Here is a 22,686-nt window from a genome sequence, read left to right as displayed (position 1 = left end):
ACCAGGTCCCCTCACAGCCGGGTCCCCTCAGAGTCGTGTCCCGTGTCCCCTCACGCCATGTGCCTTGTCCCTTCACAGCCATATCCTGTGTCCCCTCATGCCATCTGTTGTGTCCCCTCACAGCCGTGTGCCGTGTCCCCTCACAGCTGTGTCCTGTGTCCCTCACAGCCATGTCCCCTCACAGCCATGTCCTGTGTCCCCTCACAGCCGTGTCCTGTGTACCCTCACAGCCATGTCCCCTCACAGCCGTGTCCTGTGTCCCCTCACAGCCGTGTCCTGTGTACCCTCACAGCCATGTCCCCTCACAGCCGTGTCCTGTGTCCCTCACAGCCATGTCCCCTCACAGCCATGTGCCATGTGCCGTGTCCCGTGCAGGGACACAGGAAGGGCGCTGGGGCCACTGCTGCCGCCTGCTCGCTGACGGAGCGGGGCCTGCCCAGCTCCCGGCTGAGCGCGGTCCCACGAGCAACAGAACCGCTGCTCCTGCTCCCCGCCCTGTGCGCCACCAGCCCCCCCGGCTCCAGGAGCCTCCTCCCCGGCGCCGGCCCCCGGCAGCTCCGCGCCCGGGACAGGGTCGGGAAGGCGGGGCGGCAGCGGCTGAGGCGGCACAGAGCCCGGCAGAGGCCGTGCCCATCGCCCGCACCAGCAGCGCCAGCAACGAGGTAATGGTGAGGCCAGCACAGCGGTGAGGAGACCTCGGCAGCCCCCAGCGAGGCGCCCCCGCCGTGGCCGTCGCCTTCCTGCTCGCCAGGCACGGGTTCAGCCTCTCCAGCATCACCCAGACTTGCACGAGGGCAACTCCTGCCATCCCTCACCAGCCTCTGGGATCTCACCACGGGGAGACCTCAGAGCAGCCCCCAGTACCTGAGGGGACCTACAGGAAAGCTGGAAAGGGACTCCTGACGAGGGCACGTGGTGACAGGACAAGGGGCGAAGGCTTTAAACTGAAAGACGGGAGGCTGAGATCAGATAAAAGGAAGAAATTCTTCCCTGTGTGGGTGGTGAGAGCCTGGCCCAGGTACCCAGAGAGGTGGTGGATGAACCATCCCTGGAGACATCCCAGGCCAGGCTGGACGGGTCTGAGCAACCTGAGCTGGTGAAGATGTCCCTGTCATGGCAGGGGGCTGGGGGCTGGGGGCTGGGAAGGTCCCTCTCACACAAACCACTGTGGTTCCCTGATTCTGCGATTCCATGATCTGTGTGACCCTGCACCTGTGAGCACCGAGCACCTGGGACTTGCTCCCACGTCCCATGAGACAGTGGGTGCCTCTGCTCCCTTCACAGCTCCCGGTTACCACGGCGCTCCCTCCAGAGCAGCCTCGGCAAAGCAGGCACTGGCACTGGCCAATGCGACCAGCAGGCACGCGGCACCGTGTGGCACTGCGGGACAGGACACGAGCACGGAGGGACAGGACACGAGCACGGAGGGACAGGACACGAGCACTGCGGGACAGGACACGAGCACGGAGGGACAGGACACGAGCACGGAGGGACAGGACACGAGCACTGCGGGACAGGACACGAGCACGGAGGGACAGGACACGAGCACGGAGGGACAGGACACGAGCACGGAGGGACAGGACACGAGCACTGTGGGACAGGACACGAGCACGGAGGGACAGGACATGAGCACTGCGGGACAGGACACGAGCACTGTGGGACAGGACACGAGCACGGAGGGACAGGACCCGTGGCACCGGGACCCGCGGCGATGCCGGCAGCTCCTGGCACTGAAGCTCCGCAGCCCGCGGGCAGCAGGCGCCGGGACACGTGGGGAGCACCTCCACAAAGGGACGGGTCTGGGTCCGGAGGAGGCACAGAGATGCAGAACACAGCGCTGCCCCGTGCGTTGTGTCCAACCACTAATGACAAGAGGGCCGTTAATTAAAAAGTAATGATTCTGCAAAATCTGCATTTGACCGGCGTTAGCTCCTGGCACTAAGCCCCTCTGGCCAGCACAGTCCTGGCATTTTCTCCTCGTGCAGACAGATGTTCTCACATTGTAATCAAGTCACCTCTCAATCTTCTCTTCGGTTTATTGAACGGAAAAGCTGGTTTAGAGCCTCACTATCAGGTATCTCCAGCCTCTGATTAATTTTTGTAGCTCTTTCGGTGTTCTCGCAGTTTGTGCGCTGCTGAAGCGCCGACAGCTGCTGTGACCCTGCTCACGGCTCCCTGCCCGCCCTGCACGGCGCGCAGCGCACGGCGCACGGCGCACAGCACACGGTGCACGGCGCACAGCACCCGCCTGAGCGCCCCCCTTCCACCCCGGCTCTGCCGCGATTCCCCAGCCGCTCCGCTCCCCACACGGACAGACCCGCCCCCGCCTCCCGCCGCACGGACGGGCCGCGGACAGACCGACAGACACCGCCCAGCACCCTGCGGGCGCCCACTCCTGCCCGCCACAGCAGCTCGGGGTGTCCCAACAGCCTCTGCACCCAAAGGTCCTGCTCTGCCCCCTGCTCTCCTCCACGAGACGCAGCCAAAACCCCCTCTGCAGCCTCATGAGGTCTCTGCAGACGGTGCATCCTCTGCAGGCCCATGCACACGGTGCATCCCCTGCAGGCCCATGCACACGGTGCATCCCCTGCAGGCCCATGCATACGGTGCATCCCCTGCAGGCCCATGCACACGGTGCATCCCCTGCAGGCCCATGCACACGGTGCATCCCCTGCAGGCCCATGCACACGGTGCATCCTCTGCAGGCCCATGCACACGGTGCATCCCCTGCAGGCCCATGCACACGGTGCATCCTCTGCAGGCCCATGCATACGGTGCATCCCCTGCAGGCCCATGCACACGGTGCATCCCCTGCAGGCCCATGCACACGGTGCATCCCCTGCAGGCCCATGCACACGGTGCATCCTCTGCAGGCCCATGCACACGGTGCATCCCCTGCAGGCCCATGCACACGGTGCATCCCCTGCAGGCCCATGCACACGGTGCATCCCCTGCAGGCCCATACACACGGTGCATCCTCTGCAGGCCCATGCACACGGTGCATCCCCTGCAGGCCCATGCACACGGTGCATCCCCTGCAGGCCCATACACACGGTGCCTGCACCGCCCCGGGTGCACCGTCCCCCACAGCTCTCTGCACAAGTGCTGACCAGAGGTGCTGCCCAGCGCTGCGCTCCCCGGTGCTGGTCACCCCATGCCGGTCACCCCGTGCCGCACACGGAGCATCGTCCCGCTCCTCGGGGCAGGTCTGTGTGTGCAGCCATGGCACAGAGCACCAGCAGGGGCCCAGCTCCCGCGGCAGTGCCGAGAACGGAGGTCTCAGGCCAGCCCGCTGCCCCGTCCCGCCCGGACCCCCTGCAGTTACCGTCCTGGAAGACCCTCTCCACGTTCAGTCCGTAGGTGGCGCAGGTCTCGTAGTACGTGCAGCGCTTCAGATCATTGGAAAGCTTCCGTGCCCGAGAGTCGTCAATGACCCGGGGGTTCGTAGCGCTGATGGCATCTGGAAAGCGAGGGGAGAGGAGGCTGAACGGTGCCGGTGTCCCCCCGACCCAGGGCACGCTCCGGGCCTCACCCCCTCCGCACAGCAACCCCAGAGCACAGCCCTGTCCTGCACGTGCGACCACAGCAAAGTGCACGCCCGCAGAAAAATGCATTGCTTACATGAGCTGGTTTTCAAATGAACCTTATTCAACTCTCCCAACCATCAGCCCCCGACACTCGTGCACTCAGCAGCCAGGGGAGGTGGGCAGGGGACACCGGGCAGCCCGGGTGGGACCGGGACACGCCACGAGCATCACGCCCGTGTCCTGGGGACAGCAGGACGCAGTGACAGCACGGCGCTGGGGCACAGGTGCCCACGGCCCGACCTCGGGCGCAGCTCAGCCCGTCTGCACGAGGGTGCACCGGCTGACACGCGTCGGAACGATCGGTGTCACCATCTGTCGGTGTCACCGGTCACGGGGCTGTGACCAGCGGGGGCGCTCAGCCTCGGTTCACCGGGAACGACGGTTCTGCCAGGACACCCCCAGCCGAGGCCTCAGGGACAGCCCTGAGAAACAGGCTGGGTCTGCCCCCCAGACGCTGCTCAGAGCTGGCGAGGGGGCAAACGCCTTCCCAAGAGGAACCCGACCCCGGCAGACACGCGGGGGCAAGCGGGGCCTGTGAACCAACCCTGGGGAGGCGCTGGGATCAGGTCCCCTCCACGTGTCCGTGGGGTTGGTCAGTGTGACTGTGCCAAGGCTGTGACCTGGGACAGCAGTGACCCCCGACCCCTCCGCCGTCCCCACCGCGAGCCTCCCCTGTGCCCCCAGCCCCGTCCTGAACCAGCATCACTCAGTCCGAATACTAATTCCACAATTCCCAAATATCCAAAGCTTAACAACTTTGCTCTCCTCTTAACCGGGGGTCCAGCGCAGACACCCCTGCGAGTCCCTCCCACACTGCTGCTCCTCCTGCACCAGGACCAGCTGCACTGCTCAGGAACCGTGTCCTGCCCAGGCCTTTTCCTGGCGCCCTCTGTCCCCGGCTGCTCTGTGTCCCCTCCACGCCAGGACTCCTCGGCAGCCCCAGCTCCTGGAGGGACGCGGGCTGTGCGGTGGAGCAGACACCCGCAGCCTGTCCCACCGCTGTTTGGTGACGGTTCCGGACACGCTCACAGCGTCACCACCCCCCGCGCTCCCTTGCCGGCGGGGACACGTCTCCAGCGCTCCCGAGCGGGCAGGGAGGACGCGGGAGGGCAGGTGTGGGGAGCAGCCCGGCCAGCCCGCGCTCACCCTGCGTGCCCACCAGCACCATGGGCACCTCGGCCGTGTTCCGGTAGCTGCAGAGCCGCAGGTAGTAGTTGTACACGGTCTGGAAGCTGATCTCGTCCTCCAGGCTGAACACAAACACCACGGCATCGACCCAGGCAGCAAACTGCGGGAGAGACGCGGGCGTCACAGCCCCGACGGAGCCTGGAGCCCCGAGCCGGGGCCACCAGGGCCAGCACGTGGGCACCGCGGCCGCTCAGCTGCGCACTCACCCCCCGGCTCCGGCACGAGCTCCGGCACCACTGGGGGGCCCGGGGCAGCGTCACCGCAGGGCAGCCCCTGCTCAGGCCAGGGGTGTTCCCTCCGGAGTGGGCTCCCCAGAGCGGCCGGGCAGGTCCCTCCCCAGGAGCCCCCAGCAGCAGGGGGTGGGAGGGTACCGGTCTCCTACCTGGAGTTCGGGGGGGCCCCCTTCATCCCGAATCAACAGCAAGTAACTCTGCCCGTCCACCACGATCTCCTTCTTAAACCGGCCACCTTGGGAAGAGAGCAGGGCCGCGGGTCAGGCCAGGGGAGCGAGCGGGACCCCGGCAAGGCCAGGGGCTGCAGAGCTGGCGGCAGCGGCAGGCGCGGCACAGGGACGGGGTCGTCTTCAGAGCCAGGGACAGGAGCGAGGAGCAGACCCCTGCGCCCCGGGAACCAGACCTTACCCTCCGGAGACTCCTCCTGCACGTAGGTGCCGGTCAGGTAGCGGTGCACCAGCGCCGACTTCCCGCTGGACAGGTTCCCCACGATGCCCTGGAACAGAGGGACACGTCACCCCGGCACAGCTCGCCCGCAGCCCTGCGCGGGGACACCCGCGCACACGCGACTGGGGCAGAGGTGCCCCTGAGAGGGCACCGGGACTCGGCGAGGGGCCTGGGGACGTGCACTGGTCTGTGGGGTGGAGCAGCAGGTCCTGGGGTGCTGAGGACCCTCGTGCTCCCCCAAACAGGCGCAGCCCCGCAGCACCGCGGTGGCTCATCCACGGCCCTTCTGCTCCTCGGGGACACTCCCCCCACCCACAGCCACCTCAGAAGGAAAACCCTTCCCGCAGCCGCAGCCTGGGGTGTCACAGCCGCGCCAGCCCCGCCGGAGGGGATGGGTCCCGGCGCAGGGCTCGGCGCTGGCCCCTCGCTGCCCAGGGGCTGCCGGACCCCACAGCGCGATGGCCGCTGGAGCCGGCTGCGACACCGACACCGCTTTCCAGCCCAGCTGAAAGATAACGACAGCCAGCACCAACATCCAGCCGGGCCAGGGGTCTGTCGGTCGGATCACCCACGGCCCCGTGCACGGTGAACCGATGTCCCGGGTGCGTCACCCAGACAGCCCCGTCCTCGGCCAACGTCTTCCCAGCAGCTGGAAAACCCTCCAGGGCCCGAGGGCTTGTGCAGGGGCCCGGCCGCTGGCAGAGGGCGGTCCGGGGCTGAAGGGGCATCTCCTCCCCCGCAGAACCTCCGCTCAGGCTGCTGGGCTCTCCTGCCCCGCGGGCTGTGGAGCCGAGCGGAGCCGCGCTGCCCGCTGCCCCCGCCCAGCCAGCGCAGTGGGAACGCCCTGCTGCGCCGGGTGAGCGGCGCCTGGCACCGCTGCCCGCAGAGCCACCAGAGCCCTGCGCAGACCCCCCAGCGGGGCTGCCGCAGAATCCACCGTCCCGTGTCCCCGTCTGCTTCGCAGCAAACGCGCGGTGACACTTCTGACCTTGCACCCCCAACCCACGGCCGGACCAGGAGGCGCCCCCCGCACCTGCAGGGCGCTTGTGTCTGCTGGGATCACCGGGGCCCACGGAGGCGCTGCCGGCACCAGGCGGGTCCCAGGGAGAAACGCGGCATCTTTATGGTGAAAATGTCCAACAGGCTCACGGCCTCTGCCCCCGACACGGCATGTGCCACCGACAGGGCCTGTGACACCGACACGGTCTGTGACACCGATAGGGTCTGTGCCATCGACACGGCATGTGACACTGACAGGGCCTGTGACACCGACACGGTCTGTGACACCGATAGGGTCTGTGCCATCGACACAGCATGTGACACTGATAGGGCCTGTGACACCAATAGGGTCTGTGACACTGACACAGCATGTGACACCGACAGCGCCTGTGCCACCGACAGAGCCTGTGTCACCGACAGGGTCTGTGCCACCGACAGGGTCTGTGCCACCGATAGGGTCTGTGCCACCGACACGGCATGTGACACTGACAGGGCCTGTGACACCAATAGGGTCTGTGACACTGACACAGCATGTGACACCGACAGCGCCTGTGCCACCGACAGAGCCTGTGTCACCGACAGGGTCTGTGCCACCGACAGGGTCTGTGCCACCGACACAGTTTGTCCCACCGACAGCGCCTGTGCCACCAACACGGTCTGTGCCACCCAGACAGTCTGCGCCACCGCCACGGCCTGTGCCCCACGGAGCAGAAGGGATGAAGAACCGGCAGCCTGGGCCAGCACCCGTTTGCGGTGCTGTTTCCAAAGCCGCACGCACAGCCACATCAGCGCCAAAAGAAGAGGGAGGAGAGAGGCGCGGCTGGGAACGGTAAAGCCACCTGTGCCACGGAAGAGCAGGTCACGGCTGAGCTGCTGCAGGCGGAGGGCTGAGCCGGGCCCGTGAGTCACCGCCAGGCCGGTTCTCCAGCTTCCACCGGCGCTGGGTCCCGCCCGGCTGCGCACGCCCCGGCAGAGGGGGACACGGTGGTGGCACTCGGGGTGCGGGACCCCCGGCCGGCTCCTCTCGTGGCCACGCCGCACGGAGCCAGCGAGCGGCAGGACGGGGACCCCGCACGGGCGGCGCAGAGCGCGGTGCTCCCGCGGGCAGGCCGGGCCGCACGCTCGCTGTCCGCCCTGACACCCGCAGCGGCAACCGCGGCCCGCACCCGGCACACGGGCGCCGGTGGGAACAGGTCCTGCTGCCAACCCGCACCTAACGCACACGTGCGCTGCGGCTGAGCCCTCTGCGGACACACAGGGATACACGGACACACAGGGGCCACATGGACACGTAGGGGTTACATGGACACGTAGGGGCCACAAAGACATGTAGGGGTTACATGGACACGTAGGGGTTTACACGGACACGTAGGGGTTACACAGACACGTAGGGGTTACACAGACACGTAGGGGTTTACATGGCACACAGGGGTTACACGGACACATAGGGGTTACATGGACATGTAGGGGTTTACATGGCACGTAGGGGTTACACGGACACGTAGGGGTTACATGGACACGTAGGGGTTTACACAGACACGTAGGGGTTTACATGGCACACAGGGGTTACACGGACACATAGGGGTTACATGGACATGTAGGGGTTTACATGGCACGTAGGGGTTACACGGACACGTAGGGGTTACATGGACACGTAGGGGTTTACACGGACACGTAGGGGTTTACACGGACACGTAGGGGTTACATGGACACGTAGGGGTTACACGGACACGTAGGGGTTTACACGGACACGTAGGGGTTTACACGGACACGTAGGGGTTACACGGACACGTAGGGGTTTACACGGACACGTAGGGGTTACATGGACACGTAGGGGTTTACACGGACACGTAGGGGTTACACAGACACGTAGGGGTTTACATGGCACACAGGGGTTACACGGACACATAGGGGTTACATGGACATGTAGGGGTTTACATGGCACACAGGGGTTACACGGACACGTAGGGGTTACATGGACACGTAGGGGTTACATGGACACACAGGGGTCACACGGACATGTAGGGGTTACATGGACACGTAGGGGTTACACGGACATGTAGGGGTTACACGGACACGTGGGGGTTACACGGCACACAGGGGTTACACGGACACGTAGGGGTTACACGGCACACAGGGGTTACACGGCACACAGGGGTTACACGGACACGTGGGGGTTACACAGCACACAGGGGTTACACGGACATGTGGGGGTTACACGGCACACAGGGGTTACACGGTACACAGGGGTTACACGGACACGTAGGGGTTACACGGCACACAGGGGTTACACGGCACACAGGGGTTACACGGCACACAGGGGTTACACGGACATGTAGGGGTTACACGGCACACAGGGGTTACACGGACACGTGGGGGTTACACGGCACACAGGGGTTACACGACACACAGGGGTTACACGGACATGTAGGGGTTACACGGCACACAGGGGTTACACGGACACGTGGGGGTTACACGGCACACAGGGGTTACACGGCACACAGGGGTTACACGGCACACAGGGGTTACACGGACACGTGGGGGTTACACGGCACACAGGGGTTACCCGGACACACAGGGGCCGCAGGGACACTGCAGCCCGTGCTAAGGGCAGGCGGTTCCCCTGCAGCGCAGCCCTCGCTGCTGCTCCGCCTCAGGGCAGCGTGAGCACGGGGGACACGGGGAGATGGGGACGGGCCGGCCCGGCCACAGCTCCGTGCTGGGGAACCCTCGGTGAGCAGGGCGTCCCTGAGCCCGCCCGGCGCCCCGCTCCACACGCCACGCGTTCAACAGCCCAGCAGTGTCCGCCTCTCCGAAACACAGGTGGAGGCTGCACTGAGACTGCGCTTAGAGCCAAAACCTGGACCCCGGTCTGCTGGAACCCCTTCTGCTTCGCCTTCTCAAGCCCATCTGGGGTTACAAACGAGCTCCAGCAGAACTGAGAGCCGTGAGGAACACAACCCTCAGAGGCAGCAGCCGAAGGAACCGCGGTGTGCAGGCACCACGGAAACCTCCGCCAGGCCCTGGGACTGCGAGGGACCATGGAAACCTCCGCCAGGCCCGTGGGACAACGAGGCACCACGGCCGTGCCTCGCCGGCCGGTGACAGGCACAGCGCCCAGGGGACAGGGGACACGACCCCCACCACACTCTGTGCAGGATGGTCCTGGCACAGCCTCCTCGCAGCCCGCACCACGTGGAGGAGGCGTCGGGATCAAACTGGGGTGGGAAAAAGGGCTGAGCACAACTTAAGTCTGCAGAGCTGTTAAAAAGCTCAGAGAAAGTACAGCGAGCGCCGGTGGAACGGGAACACGGGCAGGGCCGCGAGCGGCACAACCCCAACACCGAGGGGCCGGGCACGGCTCGTCCCGCCGCGGGCACGGGGCCGTGCCGGTGCGCCCTGTGCCGGCACACACCCCCAGGGACGCCGGGGGCTCCGCAGTCAGTGTGGGTCCCCTGGGGACAAGGGCTGACAGGGCAGGCACAGAGCGGGCGCTTCGTGGCTCTGCCGTCACAGCCGGCGCTCTGCCATCGCCACCAGACCCCGCGTCTGCCCTGCACCCGCATGGCGTTTGTTTCAGCCGTGTTGTCACAGGGGAGCACGGGCTGAAGCATCGCACGGGCAGGACGAGGACGGGAGCCGGCCCGGCTGCACTGGAGCAGCTCGGCACAGCGAGCCAGCCCGGCTGCACCGGCACACCAAGCTGGCCCGGCACCGCGTGATGTTGGGGGCTGAGGGGAGGGCTGCTGGACAACGGGAACGCCTGGGAACGTTCAGTGCCATGTCTCAGTCGTTTAGCGATCCCACACGGATGCCAGGATGGTGCCACGAGGGGACCCTGTCCCTGCCGCCACACTGGGGAAGCTTGGGCGCTGGCTCAAAGCCCAGCGGTCTGCAGGGCCCTGGGGAGAAGGGCTGGGCGCTGCGGGATGGGGACGGTGAGCCGGGAGCGGGCGGCACCGCGGGTGGTGCGGCGGGGCAGCCGGGAGTGGGAGGCACCGCGGGTGGTGCGGCGGGGCAGCCGGGAGCGGGCGGCACCGCGGGTGGTGCGGCGGGGCAGCCGGGAGCGGGCGGCACCGCGGGTGGTGTGGCGGGGCAGCCGGGCCGTGCGGCGCGGAACGGACCCTGGGCAGCCCCAGAAGCTCGGGACTGCCGGCTCTCCTCGTCCCCACCACCCCAAACGGGGCAGGGGCAGCTGCACAGCCACACGACGACGTTCCCTGTGCGGCCACGGGAACCCCAGCCCAGCGCCCCCAAGCAGGCTCCCCCGCGCCCGGACAGAGGGAAGGGGCTTCGGGACAGACCCGGCTCTGCACGGCCCCTGGGCTCTTAGAACAGCTGCAGCGGCCACATCGAGCCCCGGAGCACCAGAGATCGTCATGGAAAACAGGGGGCGAGGGTTGTGCTAATGGAGGAAGAACGAAAAGCCTCAGGTTTGTGTAGCTTGCAGCACCGCCCTGCAGCCCGCGCGATGTCCGGCGTCAGACGGCAGCGCACAGAGCAGCGGCGGGAATGCTTCGGAGCAGCCGCGCGCTTCACACGCCGAACTGACAAATGAATACTCAAAGTTTGTTTGAATTTCTCCTAAGCTGCAGATCAGACAGGGCGGCAGCACAAGGCGCTGGCCCGTGCTGCACAAAGGCCTCTTGGTCCTCGGTTAACTCCGGAGAAGTTAACGCTGAAAGGGCTGAAGGGAGACGGCCGGCAGCCTCCGCAGGGCGGCCGTGGGCAGCGGGGAACAGACTGCCGAGGTGCCCGGGGACAGACACACGGACAGACAGACACACGGACACACAGACAGGCACTGGGCAGCGTCCTGCCCACCCAACAGCTCAGGGGCCTCTCCATGGACACCCAACTGCCCCCAGCAAGGACACCCGCCCTGTCCCCTCCCTGTCCCTTGGCCCGGCAGGCCAGCCCGCTCCCACACACCACCCTGCGTGCCCAGCAACGCCGACCTGCGCACAGCGCGGCCAGCCGGCACAGCCACAACGGCACCGCGCGGGAAACGCCCCCGCGGCCTGCAGCGGGTGACGGAGCCTGGAGACCGCGTGCCTGGGGACGCTCACCCCGTGCTGACGGACCGGAGCTCCGTGCCCTCTGTTGGGCAGAGCAAAGCGCCCGAGGTGTCTGTTCGTCCCCCCAGGGCAGGACAGCGCCGGCGGCAGCACGGAGTGGGGAAGCGCCACGCGGGGCTGACCCCGCAGCACTGACCCCGCAGCACTGACCCCGCAGCGCTGACCCCGCAGCACGGAGCGGGGAAGCGCCACGCGGAGCTGACCCTGCAGCACTGACCCCGCAGCGCTGACCCCGCAGCGCTGACCCTGCAGCACGGAGCGGGGAAGCGCCACGCGAGGCAGACCCTGCAGCACTGACCCCGCAGCGCTGACCCCGCAGCGCTGACCCTGCAGCACTGACCCCGCAGCACGGAGCGGGGAAGCGCCACGCGAGGCAGACCCTGCAGCACTGACCCCGCAGCACGGAGCGGGGAAGCGCCACGCGGGGCTGACCCCGCAGCACTGACCCTGCAGCATGGAGCAGGGAAGCGCCACGCGGGTCTGACCCCAGCGGGGCTCCGAGGGAGCGGGACGCGTTCCCAGTGGGGATGGCGGCTGGAGGGTGCCAGCCGCGGCCGCACGCCTGCGCCGGCCGGTCCCTGCTCCCGTGGCGCCGGCACGTCCAGCCCGGCACAGCCGTGGGCAATGACGGCTCCAGCACGGCCGGCAGGACGGTGAGCTGCTCTAACAGCAGCTTTGCACCTCACGTCCAAGTGTTCTCCAGACCAGCACCCCCCTACAAGCGTCAGACACCCAGAACCGCCTTCCCCAGCTCCTCCCTCCCCTCCCGAGGGCGAAACCTGCACACATTTCCACACTAAAACCCGGGTTTTTCTTGGGGAGAAGCAGGGAATGCAAGGCAGAGCTGTGAGTACTCACCACCTTCAGCTCAGGCACCGAGCGGCTCAGGGTCCATTCCTGGCTGTTCACAAACGAATCTGCGGAGAGAGGAGGAATCACCAGGTCAGCGCGGTCTCCCTCGAGATCCCGGCAAGGACCCTGCCCCGCTGCCCCCGGCGGGATCTACGGCTCGTCCCTCCCTCCCGCCTCCTCCAGGGACACGGAGCCGCGCGAGGTCCTGACGCTGCCCGTGCTCAGGGGCTCCGCAGCCAGAGCTGCACCGGGATGGCAGCGCGGAGCCCCACGGGCTCGGACCCCCACCCAGAAACCCTGCAGCATCCCCTCCTGCGCACCGGGACCCCCCACCCCCGGGTGCACACACACCCTGCAGCGTCCCCTCCTGCGCACCGGGACCCCCCACCCCCGGGTGCACACACACCCTGCAGCGTCCCCTCCTGCGCACTGGGACCCCCCACCCCCGGGTGCACACACACCCTGCAGCGTCCCCTCCTGCGCACTGGGACCCCCCACCCCCGGGTGCACACACACCCTGCAGCGTCCCCTCCTGCGCACCGGGACCCCCCACCCCCGGGTGCACACACACCCTGCAGCGCCCCGTCCCGAGGCACCAGCACGAGGCAGCGCCACAGAGCAGGTGCCTTTTTGGGGCACACGCTGCGAAGGGCGCAGGGCCGAGGCGAGGGCGCAGGAGCGGGCCGCAGGCACGCTGCAGTGTTCGCCATGGAAAGCGAACACAACGAGCTGTGTGTTCACCGTGTGATTGCAGAACACTGCAGCAGGCTCCAGAAGGCTGCCAGAGCCAGGCAGGGCTTCGAGCGGTGCAGAACGCCCGCTCCCGCCGCCCAAATCACAAACACGCCCGTCACACCGCAACGGTCTCCAAGAGCTGCTCAAACAACTCCCCAAACAAAAGCAGCCTTGCCGGGAGCAGGAGCCCGGAGAACAGCCCGAGCACCAGCAGCCACGGCCCTGCCAACAGCGCCGGGGCCCCCGCTGCGCCCTGGCCAGGACAGCGTCCTGCGCCCAAAGCCACAGCGCGGCGGGCTGGGGCAAACCAGGGGGCAGCACCTGCCCGATGCCAACAGCGTCAGGATGATGAGGGGTTTGACCGCACCACCCCGAGTACAGCGGCACAGTCACTGCCCTGGGCCTGCTGGCCACACCAGTGCTGGTCCCAGCCAGGATGCTGTGGCCTCTTGGCCACTGGGCACCCGCTGGCTCGTGTTCAGCCGCTGGCACCAACACCCCAGGCCCTTTTCCAGCCGCTCTTCCCCAGCTGCAGCGTCCGTGGGGTTGTTGTGACCCCAGTGCAGGACCCGGCGTTGGCCTTGGTGACCCTCAGACAATTGGCCTGGGCCATCGATCCAGCCGGGCCAGATCCCTCTGTATGGCCTCTGCCCTCCAGCAGATCAACTCTCCACCCAACCTGGTGTCATCTGCAAACTGACTGAGGGTGCCCTTGAGCCCCTCATCCAGATCATTGATAGATTAAACAGAACAGGCCCCACACTGAGCCCTGGGGACGCCGCTGGTGACGGCCAACAGCTGGATGTGGCTCCGTTCACCACCCTCCAGCCGGCTCTTCACCCACCGCAGATGCACCGCCCAGGCCGTGGGCTGCAGCTTCTCCAGGAGATGCTGCGGGACACGGTGTCCAAGGCTTGTCCGGGTACACAACAGCACAGCCCTGCCCTCATCTGCTAGGGGGGCACCCTGTCCTCGAAGGAGATCGGGCTGCTCAGACAGGACCCGCCTGTCACCTTTGACTGTGACCAGGGCTCGGAGCTCATTACTGACAGTGCGACTCTGGACTCGCTGCGAAGGCCTCCGAACGAATCTGAACACAAACAACTGCGACCCAGAGCCAGCGTAACCGCAGGTGACACACTGCACTGCCCACTGCCATCGAAAGGCCCAACCCAAACGCCCGTGTGCGACCTGCGCGCCCTGTTGTCCGTCAGCACCGGCTGAGCGCCAGGGCTGCGGTTCAGCCCAGCCCACCAGCGACGGCACTGCCAGCCTGTGGGCACCGGAGCCGCCGGCACACGGCACTGCCGCGGTGCCCCCGCTCGGCGCCGTGCCGGGCACAGCACTTCTGCACGGCACAGCACCTCTGCATGGCACCTCTGCACGGCACCTCTGCACGGCACAGCACAGCACCTCTGCACGACACAGCACCTCTGCATGGCACCTCTGCACGGCACCTCTGCACGGCACAGCACAGCACCTCTGCACGGCACAGCACCTCTGCACGGCACAGCACCTCTGCATGGCACGGCACCTCTGCATGGCACGGCACCTCTGCACGGCACCTCTGCACAGCACAGCACCTCTGCATGGCACAGCACGGCACAGCACCTCCGCATGGCACCTTGCTGAACACCTGGGAAGCTTCCCAGCTTCTGCAGCACAGCAGCAGCATCACGTCCCCAGCACCCCCAAACAGCCCGCTCACCGCAGTCAGCCATCCTGTGCCGAGCTGCAGATGCGCAGGAGCAGCTCCAGCAGCGAGGGCTCCGTGCAGAGCTGCAGATGCGCAGGAGCAGCACCAGCAGCGAGGGCTCCGTGCAGAGCTGCAGATGCGCAGGAGCAGCACCAGCAGCGAGGGCTCCGTGCAGAGCTGCAGATGCGCAGGAGCAGCACCAGCAGTGGCTCCGTGCAGAGCTGCAGATGCGCAGGAGCAGCACCAGCAGCGAGGGCTCCGTGCAGAGCTGCAGATGCGCAGGAGCAGCACCAGCAGCGAGGGCTCCGTGCAGAGCTGCAGATGCGCAGGAGCAGCACCAGCAGCAGCGGCTCCGTGCAGAGCTGCAGATGTGCAGGAGCAGCACCAGCAGTGGCTCCGTGCAGAGCTGCAGATGTGCAGGAGCAGCACCAGCAGTGGCTCCGTGCAGAGCTGCAGATGTGCAGGAGCAGCACCAGCAGCGAGGGCTCCGTGCAGAGCTGCAGATGCGCAGGAGCAGCACCAGCAGCGAGGGCTCCGTGCAGAGCTGCAGATGCGCAGGAGCAGCACCAGCAGTGGCTCCGTGCAGAGCTGCAGATGCGCAGGAGCAGCACCAGCAGCGAGGGCTCCGTGCAGAGCTGCAGATGCGCAGGAGCAGCACCAGCAGCGAGGGCTCCGTGCAGAGCTGCAGATGTGCAGGAGCAGCACCAGCAGCAGCGGCTCCGTGCAGAGCTGCAGATGCGCAGGAGCAGCACCAGCAGCAAGGGCTCCGTGCAGAGCTGCAGATGCGCAGGAGCAGCACCAGCAGCAAGGGCTCCGTGCAGAGCTGCAGATGTGCAGGAGCAGCACCAGCAGCGAGGGCTCCGTGCAGAGCTGCAGATGTGCAGGAGCAGCACCAGCAGCAGCGGCTCCGTGCAGAGCTGCAGATGTGCAGGAGCAGCACCAGCAGCAAGGGCTCCGTGCAGAGCTGCAGATGCGCAGGAGCAGCACCAGCAGCAAGGGCTCCGTGCAGAGCTGCAGATGCGCAGGAGCAGCACCAGCAGCGAGGGCTCCGTGCAGAGCTGCAGATGTGCAGGAGCAGCACCAGCAGCGAGGGCTCCGTGCAGAGCTGCAGATGTGCAGGAGCAGCACCAGCAGCAGCGGCTCCGGGCAGAGCTGCAGATGTGCAGGAGCAGCACCAGCCCGCTCGCCGCACGCCAGAGCCCGGCACCGGCCAGGCCGCGGCGCTGACCGCGGAACCGCTCCCTGCAGAGCCTGGGCCTGAACGGTGCCTGAACGCTGAAACTCCTCAAAACCATCAGCTGCAAGTGACACCCCCCAAGTCACTCAGTTAATAAAGCAGCAGCCCCACACGCACCATGGGGAGAGATCACAGAATCACAGTATCACATAGAATCACAATCCTTGAGCTTGGAAAAGACCTTTAAGATCATCCAGTCCAACCACTAACCCAGCAGTGTCAAGCTGAGCTCTACCCCCTGTCCTGAGAACCTCCTGTCCGTCTGTCCAGCCCTCCAGGGCTGGTGACTCCAGCACTGCCCTGGGCAGCCTGTTCCAATGCCCCACAGCCCTTTGGGGAAGAAATTGTTCCCAGATCCAACCTCAACCTCCCCTGGCACAACTTGAGGCCGTTTCCTCTGCTCCTGGCGCTTGTTCCTGGGGAGCAGAGCCCAACCCCCCATGCTAGAGCTCGGCTCTGGTTGCCAAAAGGAGGAAAAATAATAAAACAAAATAAAATAAAAACAAAGCAAAAGCCTTCAGGTGCAGCAACCCGCGGCCTGTAGCACCGGTCCCCTCCTGCCCCACGTGGAATGGGGCCCAGGAGATGTGACGGTTCCTGCGGTGTCTCAGCTGCCAGGACAGGACACGAAGCCTCGACTCTCGCCATTCCCACCCAGCCAGGTCCTCGGGGCCCTCCGGACCAGCAGCCGGTCCTTCCCAGCTGGCCCAGGGTCCATGTCATGCTCAAGGCTCTCAAAGCTGTCACCATCACGGGCCCTTGGTCCTGTCCGCACCCTGCCCGGGGCTCACTGGGGACCCTGCTCCCTGCACAGGGACAGCGCACGCACGCCCGCTGGCACCGGGGGACACGCACTGAGCGCAGCGTGCAGAGCGCCCCGCTGGGCAGCCCTCCCGGCGCCCGCGGCCCCGCGGGGACGGCCCCGTCGCAGGGTCTGCAGGCGGCTCCCGGCTCGGCCCCGTCGCAGGGTCTGCAGGCGGCTCCCGGCTCGGCCCCGTTGCGGGGTCTGCAGGCGGCTCCCAGCTTGGCCCCGTCGCGGGGTCTGCAGGCGGCTCCCGGCTCGGCCCCGTTGCGGGGTCTGCAGGCGGCTCCTGGCTCGGCCCCGTTGCGGGGTCTGCAGGCGGCTCCCGGCTCGGCCCCGTTGCGGGGTCTGCAGGCGGCTCCCAGCTTGGCCCCGTCGCGGGGTCTGCAGGCGGCTCCCGGCTGGGCCCCGCACACCGCGTTCCGCACTCGCCCTCCTCCCCAGCAGCAGCTCCCGGCACAGCGAGCGCGGCACCGCGCCGCGACACCCACGGAGCTGCCGGGCGCCTCCGGAGCAGTTTCACAACCACCCAGAACAGCCACGGGCCAACACCCGGCTGCCGAACGGCGCTGACGCGGCTCGCTGATGTCAGCTCTGTCCGGCCCACGTGTGGACGGTTTGCTGCCGAAACGCAGCGTGTGGACATCTCCTGCACCTGCTTGGTGCGAGCTCCACCCGCTCGGTACCGCACACCACACAGCGCCCGGGCACCGCGGGCACCGTGGACACCGCTCCCGCTGCAGGGGCAGGAGGTCCCTGTCCCCTCCGGGGGGACACAGCGACCAGGCAGCAGCACACGGCGAGCGCTGGTGGCCTGACCTGACCCAAAGCACCAACCGACATCCAGGCCAGCGGGGCAGCACCGGCACCTTCCCCGCAGCGCCAGAGCCTCGGCACCGCCTCTCCAGCACAGCCGGTGCCCAGTGGGGCAGCACCGGCACCTTCCCCGCAGCACCAGACCCTCAGCACCACTTCTCCAGCACAGCTGGCGCCCGGTGGGGCAGCACCACGAGCCACCGCTGCCTCCGCACCGGGGTCACGGCTCACTCGCTGAGCCGCGCTGCTGCGCGGGCTGCACCGCCAGTATCTCCCACTGAAACACACCCCGCCGCTCCCCTCCCCTCCTCTGGCATTAATAACATGGTAGAGCCCAGCCAGCCAGCACCGCAGTCCCACCGGCCCCAGGCGCCTCTGACCACAGCACCACTCGCACCGCCAGAGCCTCGGCACAGCCTCGGCACGGCCCCGGCTCCGGCACCACCACAGGGCCGGGCAGGAGGGGCCATCGGCCCCACTGCTCCTGGAAACCAGTCCGGCCTCCCCAGGAAACCAGTCCAACCTCTCCTGGAAACCAGTCCGAGCCCTCCTGGCAATCGCTCCGACCGCTCCTGGAAAGAGGAGATCGGGGCCAACGCTGCTCCTGCCCAGGACCTTCTGCTCGCGGAGGCTTCCAGGCACGGGCAGCTCTGGCGCAGACGGTGAAGCCCACGTGGAAGTGTGGAAGCCAGGGTAGCCAGTCCCTGCCGTGAGGAGCAGCAGATGGGGCACACGGCAGGGGCTCGGTGAGTGACGCCCCCTGCTGGGCCATCCCCCACCTGCGGGGACCCACGGAGCAGCGCGGGGTGCGGGACGGGCAGCACCGCACACTGGGGAGGCGGGAGCGGAACCGCCAGCCCCAGGCCGGACACGCAGCCCGGTTACAGCGCAGCGGGAGCTCACCGCGGCAGCACCGACATGGCCGTGCCAACCCTCACCGCGGCAGCACCGACATGGCCGTGCCAACCCTCACCGCGGCAGCACCGACATGGCCGTGCCAACCCTCACCGCGGCAGCACCGACATGGCCGTGCCAACCCTCACCGCGGCAGCACCGACATGGCCGTGCCAACCCTCACCGCGGCAGCACCGACATGGCCATGCCAACCCTCACCACGGCAGCACCGACATGGCCGTGCCAACCCTCACCGCGGCAGCACCAACATGGCCGTGCCAACCTTCACCGCGGCAGCACCGACATGGCCGTGCCAACCCTCACCGCGGCAGTGCTGGTCATGGCCATGCCAACCCTCACGGCGGCAGCGCTGACCTGGCCGTGCCAACCCTCACCGCGCCAGCACCGACCTGGCCGTGCCAACCCTCACCGCGGCAGTGCCGGTCATGGCCGTGCCAACCCTCACCACGGCAGCACCGACATGGCCGTGCCAACCCTCACCGCGGCAGCACCGACATGGCCGTGCCAACCCTCACCGCGGCAGTGCCGGTCATGGCCATGCCAACCCTCACCATGGCAGCACCGACATGGCCGTGCCAACCCTCACCGCGGCAGCACCAACTTGGCCGTGCCAGCCCTCACCGCGGCAGCACCAACTTGGCCGTGCCAACCCTCACCGCGGCAGTGCTGACCCTGGCCATGCCAACTCTCACCGTGGCCGTGCCCACCCTCACCGTGGCAGTGCTGACCCCGGCCATGCTAACTCTCACCGTGGCTGTGCCCACCCTCACCGCGGCAGTGCCGACCGCGGCTGCTCGCGCCCCTCGCCTCCCCGAACCGCCCGCTGTCCCGGGCTCTCCCCGCGCAGGAGGGGCGCAGCAGGTTCATCTGCCTCGTGCTTGGGCGCGCCGACGCCAGACGCATTTGGTCTCCACACACAGCAATTAATAACTAACCAAGGCCTTGGCCAAGCCGCAGCGGCACTAAGTTGGGCGCCGAATCCCCGGGCGCTGGAGCCGGCCCCAGCGCGGGCGGAGCAGCGCAGGCGGCAGTGCCCGCACAGGCAGATGAAAGGGCAGCGCGGACGTGCCCGGGCACAGCCGCCTCCCCCCGCCGGGCACACCCGGCCCTGGCAGCGCCGGCACCACCAGATTTCTCCAGGCCAAGCACTTGCGTTCCCATCAGAGAGCTCAGCCAACGTGCAGGACATGATCCTGGCGCAGATTATCTCACCACAGCTTAAAATACTTCGTGGCAGCGAAAGGAGAGGATCTCGCGCATCTCTGGGGAAACGGGGCGCGATGAGGAGCTGCCGCCCGGCTCCCCGGCTGTGCCGCGGCAGCCGGTGCCGTCACCCCGTGCGGCAGGACGGCACGGCCCACGCGCCTTCCCGGCCCAGACTCCAACACTCCCCTGCTCCCACGGCCAAGGGGCTGCGAAGGGACAACCAGCGGAGCTGGTGACACAGAGGGGCAGGAAACACCGTGTCCCAGCCACCCAGCCAGCGAAGACCTGCCACAAACAGCCGACCTCGGCTCCAGCTGTCGGACCCACAAGCAACACGGGTCCAGGTTCAGAAGGTCTGAGGTGTCCCTGCCATGGGTGCCTGTGCCTGCACCAACCCCCTGCGCCCCCACCGCCGCTGGGAACCCGGCCCCTCGATCCGTGTCCCAACACCTCCCCCCCTGACCCCTCTGGATTCCCCAGGCTCTTCTGAAATGTGACCATGGGGCTGCCTCGGCATCCGAGGCAAGGTCTCCAAACCATCACGACACCTCTGCTCCTCACCAGCACCCGGCCCAGCTCAGGCCCGCACCAACCAGAGACGATGCGCACCATGAACTGCTCCGCTCACTGCGCAGCCCGCACCCCGCTGATGTAAGAACACCCCCGTTCTCCCAGCGCTCTCACACGCCCTGCACGTTCATCCCCCGCACAGCCCAACGCCAGACCAGGGAGGAAAGGGATTCCCAGAGCACCTGAGGAGCGGGGCGGCTCTGGGGAGGGGGAGCACGCTGAGAGCGCTGCCCGAGCTGGGCGCAGGTCCCGCTGCCGGAGACGCTGCGCGACCCCTCCATGCACAGGGGACCCCGGCCCCACGCCAGCTCTGTGTGCCCGTGCCAGGGTTCAGATCCGCACCGGCTGGGCCCTCTGCTCCTGGAATCGTTCCTCTGGACAACGGCTCGTGGGCAGCCGAGCCGGCTGCGCCGCCGCGACTGCGCTCTCCAGGCAAGGGCTCTGCCCTCCCTTGGCGCATCCACCGAACATGGCGCTCCCCACCAGCCTTCACCCCGCTACACACAGCTGCTCCTTACGGCTCTTTCGGGGAACCAACTCTTCATGTGCTGGGTCTGGCCGAACCAACCGCTCCATCCGCGGTGCCTGGGGGGCAGCACCGACAGCTCCTGCCCCGGGGTGCCTGTCCCGGGCAGGTCTGCGCGGCAGAGCGCGGCGGGACGGGGTCCCCGCTGTACAGACAGCGAACCCCAGGTGCTGCGACCGGGGCAGCGGTGTTGGCTCGGGTCTCTGCGGGACCCTGACGCACAGCCTCCTGGGGAGCTGAGCGCCGCAGCTGCGCCTCCAGGGCGCGTTGGGCTTTCCCAGCACTGGGTGGGCATGGCACAAAGCATCAGAGCTTTGGGAACTCGGGAGGGCGTCAGGAACACGACTGGCCTGCGGGTGTGACGCGGGAACGGGGCAGAGATCTCCTGAGCCGGCACGTCCGCGTGCCCAGGGACAGCACCAGGGCTGCGCCGGCCCCGCCGGAGCAACACGGAGCCCAGAGACCAACGAGCTGAGCACAGAGACCACGGGGACACAGGGCTTGAAACAGGACAAGGCACAGTGCCTTCCCTGTGCAGGCCTCACCACCGCTGCCACCCAGCTCGCTGGCCCCAGGAGGGCAACGCTCACTGGGCACAGCCAAGCACATCGTGGCAAAAACGGGGTTCTAAGCACAGACCAAAGTGCGAACAGCTCCAGCAAGCGGGGTGGCTCTGCCGCAATGAGCCAGGGTCCCAGAGGCCGTCCGGAAAGGTCGTCCCCAAGTTTGTGCCCCAGCAGGGGCCAGGGCAGCTGACGCTGACCATGGCGAGCACCCGACGAGCGGGTCTGGCGTGGGCTGGCTGGGCACCGCGCTCCGCAGTGGAGGTTCCCCAGCAGCCTGACCCAGCAGAGTCCCCACGTCCCAGCCAGCGGCCGGCGAGGGCTGAGGGCGGCAGCGGCGCTGAGCGCCCGCTGCTCCTGGGAAGGCGGCCGCCGGGCCGGCTGCGCTGGTGCAGCTCCTGCCGAAGCCGCGGGCAAGCAGGAACGGGTCCCTGCTGCACGGGCAGCGCCCGGATACACCCACATTCCCCAGCCATGAGCACAGCCTCCCCTGGCCTGGGAACCTCCTGCCACCCAGCCGGCAGCGCCCGCGGCACGGCCCCGGAGCGCTAGGGGAGCGCGGCACATCCCGGCCCCTCGCCACCCACCCAGAGCCCCCAGGACCCTCCTCTGGAGCCCAACGAGCCCCAGAGACGCGGGGCCAGCAGGAACGAGCCCCCTGCACAGCCCGGGCTGCCAGCAGTGCTGCTCCGGCCGGTCCCGGCAGCCCAGCCCTCCTGGGACGTGTCCCGGGCACGCGGCTCCGCTGGGCAGCCGCTGCGGCTCCTCGGGGACCCCGATCCGTCCCGCTGGGGCCCGTCCCGCTGGGGCCCGTCCTGCTGCACATGAGCCAGGCTGGGAACCGCCTGCGGAACGCGTGGACTGCAGAGCAGCACAGCGGAGACCCAGAGCGGCTCGCAGGCGCCAGAACGCGGGTGCCTGGCTCCGGAGAGGCCGCCCAGCCCCCGCTCCCTGCGCTCAATGCCTTAAAAAGCCTGTGGTGCTGTTCTCCCGGCCAGTCAGCCAAGCGCAGGGCTCACCGCACCGGGCTCACCGCACCGGGCTCAGCGCACCAGGTCCTGCGGGGCTGGGGCACAGAGGCACAGGCGGCACGGCCCCTGCAGAGCCCCCCATGGGAGAACAGCCCCGGCAGCCCAGCGAGGCCAAACACCGGCCGTGCCGGCACACTGCGCCAGCTGCCAGGCCCACCCTGTGCCCAGTGCCCCCGGGGGTCCTGTCCCATCGCCCTCCCCAGTG

General features: G+C 67.7%; 1 protein-coding gene across 3 annotated transcripts in view; it reads right to left on the bottom strand.

Annotated features, from left to right (window-relative positions):
- AGAP3 (ArfGAP with GTPase domain, ankyrin repeat and PH domain 3) overlaps window positions 1-22,686 on the bottom strand; it is a 149,542-nt gene that overhangs the window by 86,819 nt on the left and 40,037 nt on the right. For all 3 annotated transcript variants that reach the window (XM_065831359.2, XM_065831360.2, XM_065831358.2), the window contains exons 2-6: window positions 12,391-12,449; window positions 5,417-5,504; window positions 5,158-5,243; window positions 4,734-4,875; window positions 3,326-3,460 (exon numbers count right to left, since the gene is read on the bottom strand). In XM_065831359.2, coding sequence (XP_065687431.1) covers window positions 3,326-3,460; window positions 4,734-4,875; window positions 5,158-5,243; window positions 5,417-5,504; window positions 12,391-12,449 — 510 coding nt within the window. The remainder of the gene's footprint in view (window positions 1-3,325; window positions 3,461-4,733; window positions 4,876-5,157; window positions 5,244-5,416; window positions 5,505-12,390; window positions 12,450-22,686) is intronic.

This window comes from Patagioenas fasciata, chromosome 2 (genome assembly GCF_037038585.1).
Source record: "Patagioenas fasciata isolate bPatFas1 chromosome 2, bPatFas1.hap1, whole genome shotgun sequence".
Taxonomy (NCBI): domain Eukaryota; kingdom Metazoa; phylum Chordata; class Aves; order Columbiformes; family Columbidae; genus Patagioenas; species Patagioenas fasciata.
This window is presented reverse-complemented; position numbering and strand designations above follow the sequence as displayed.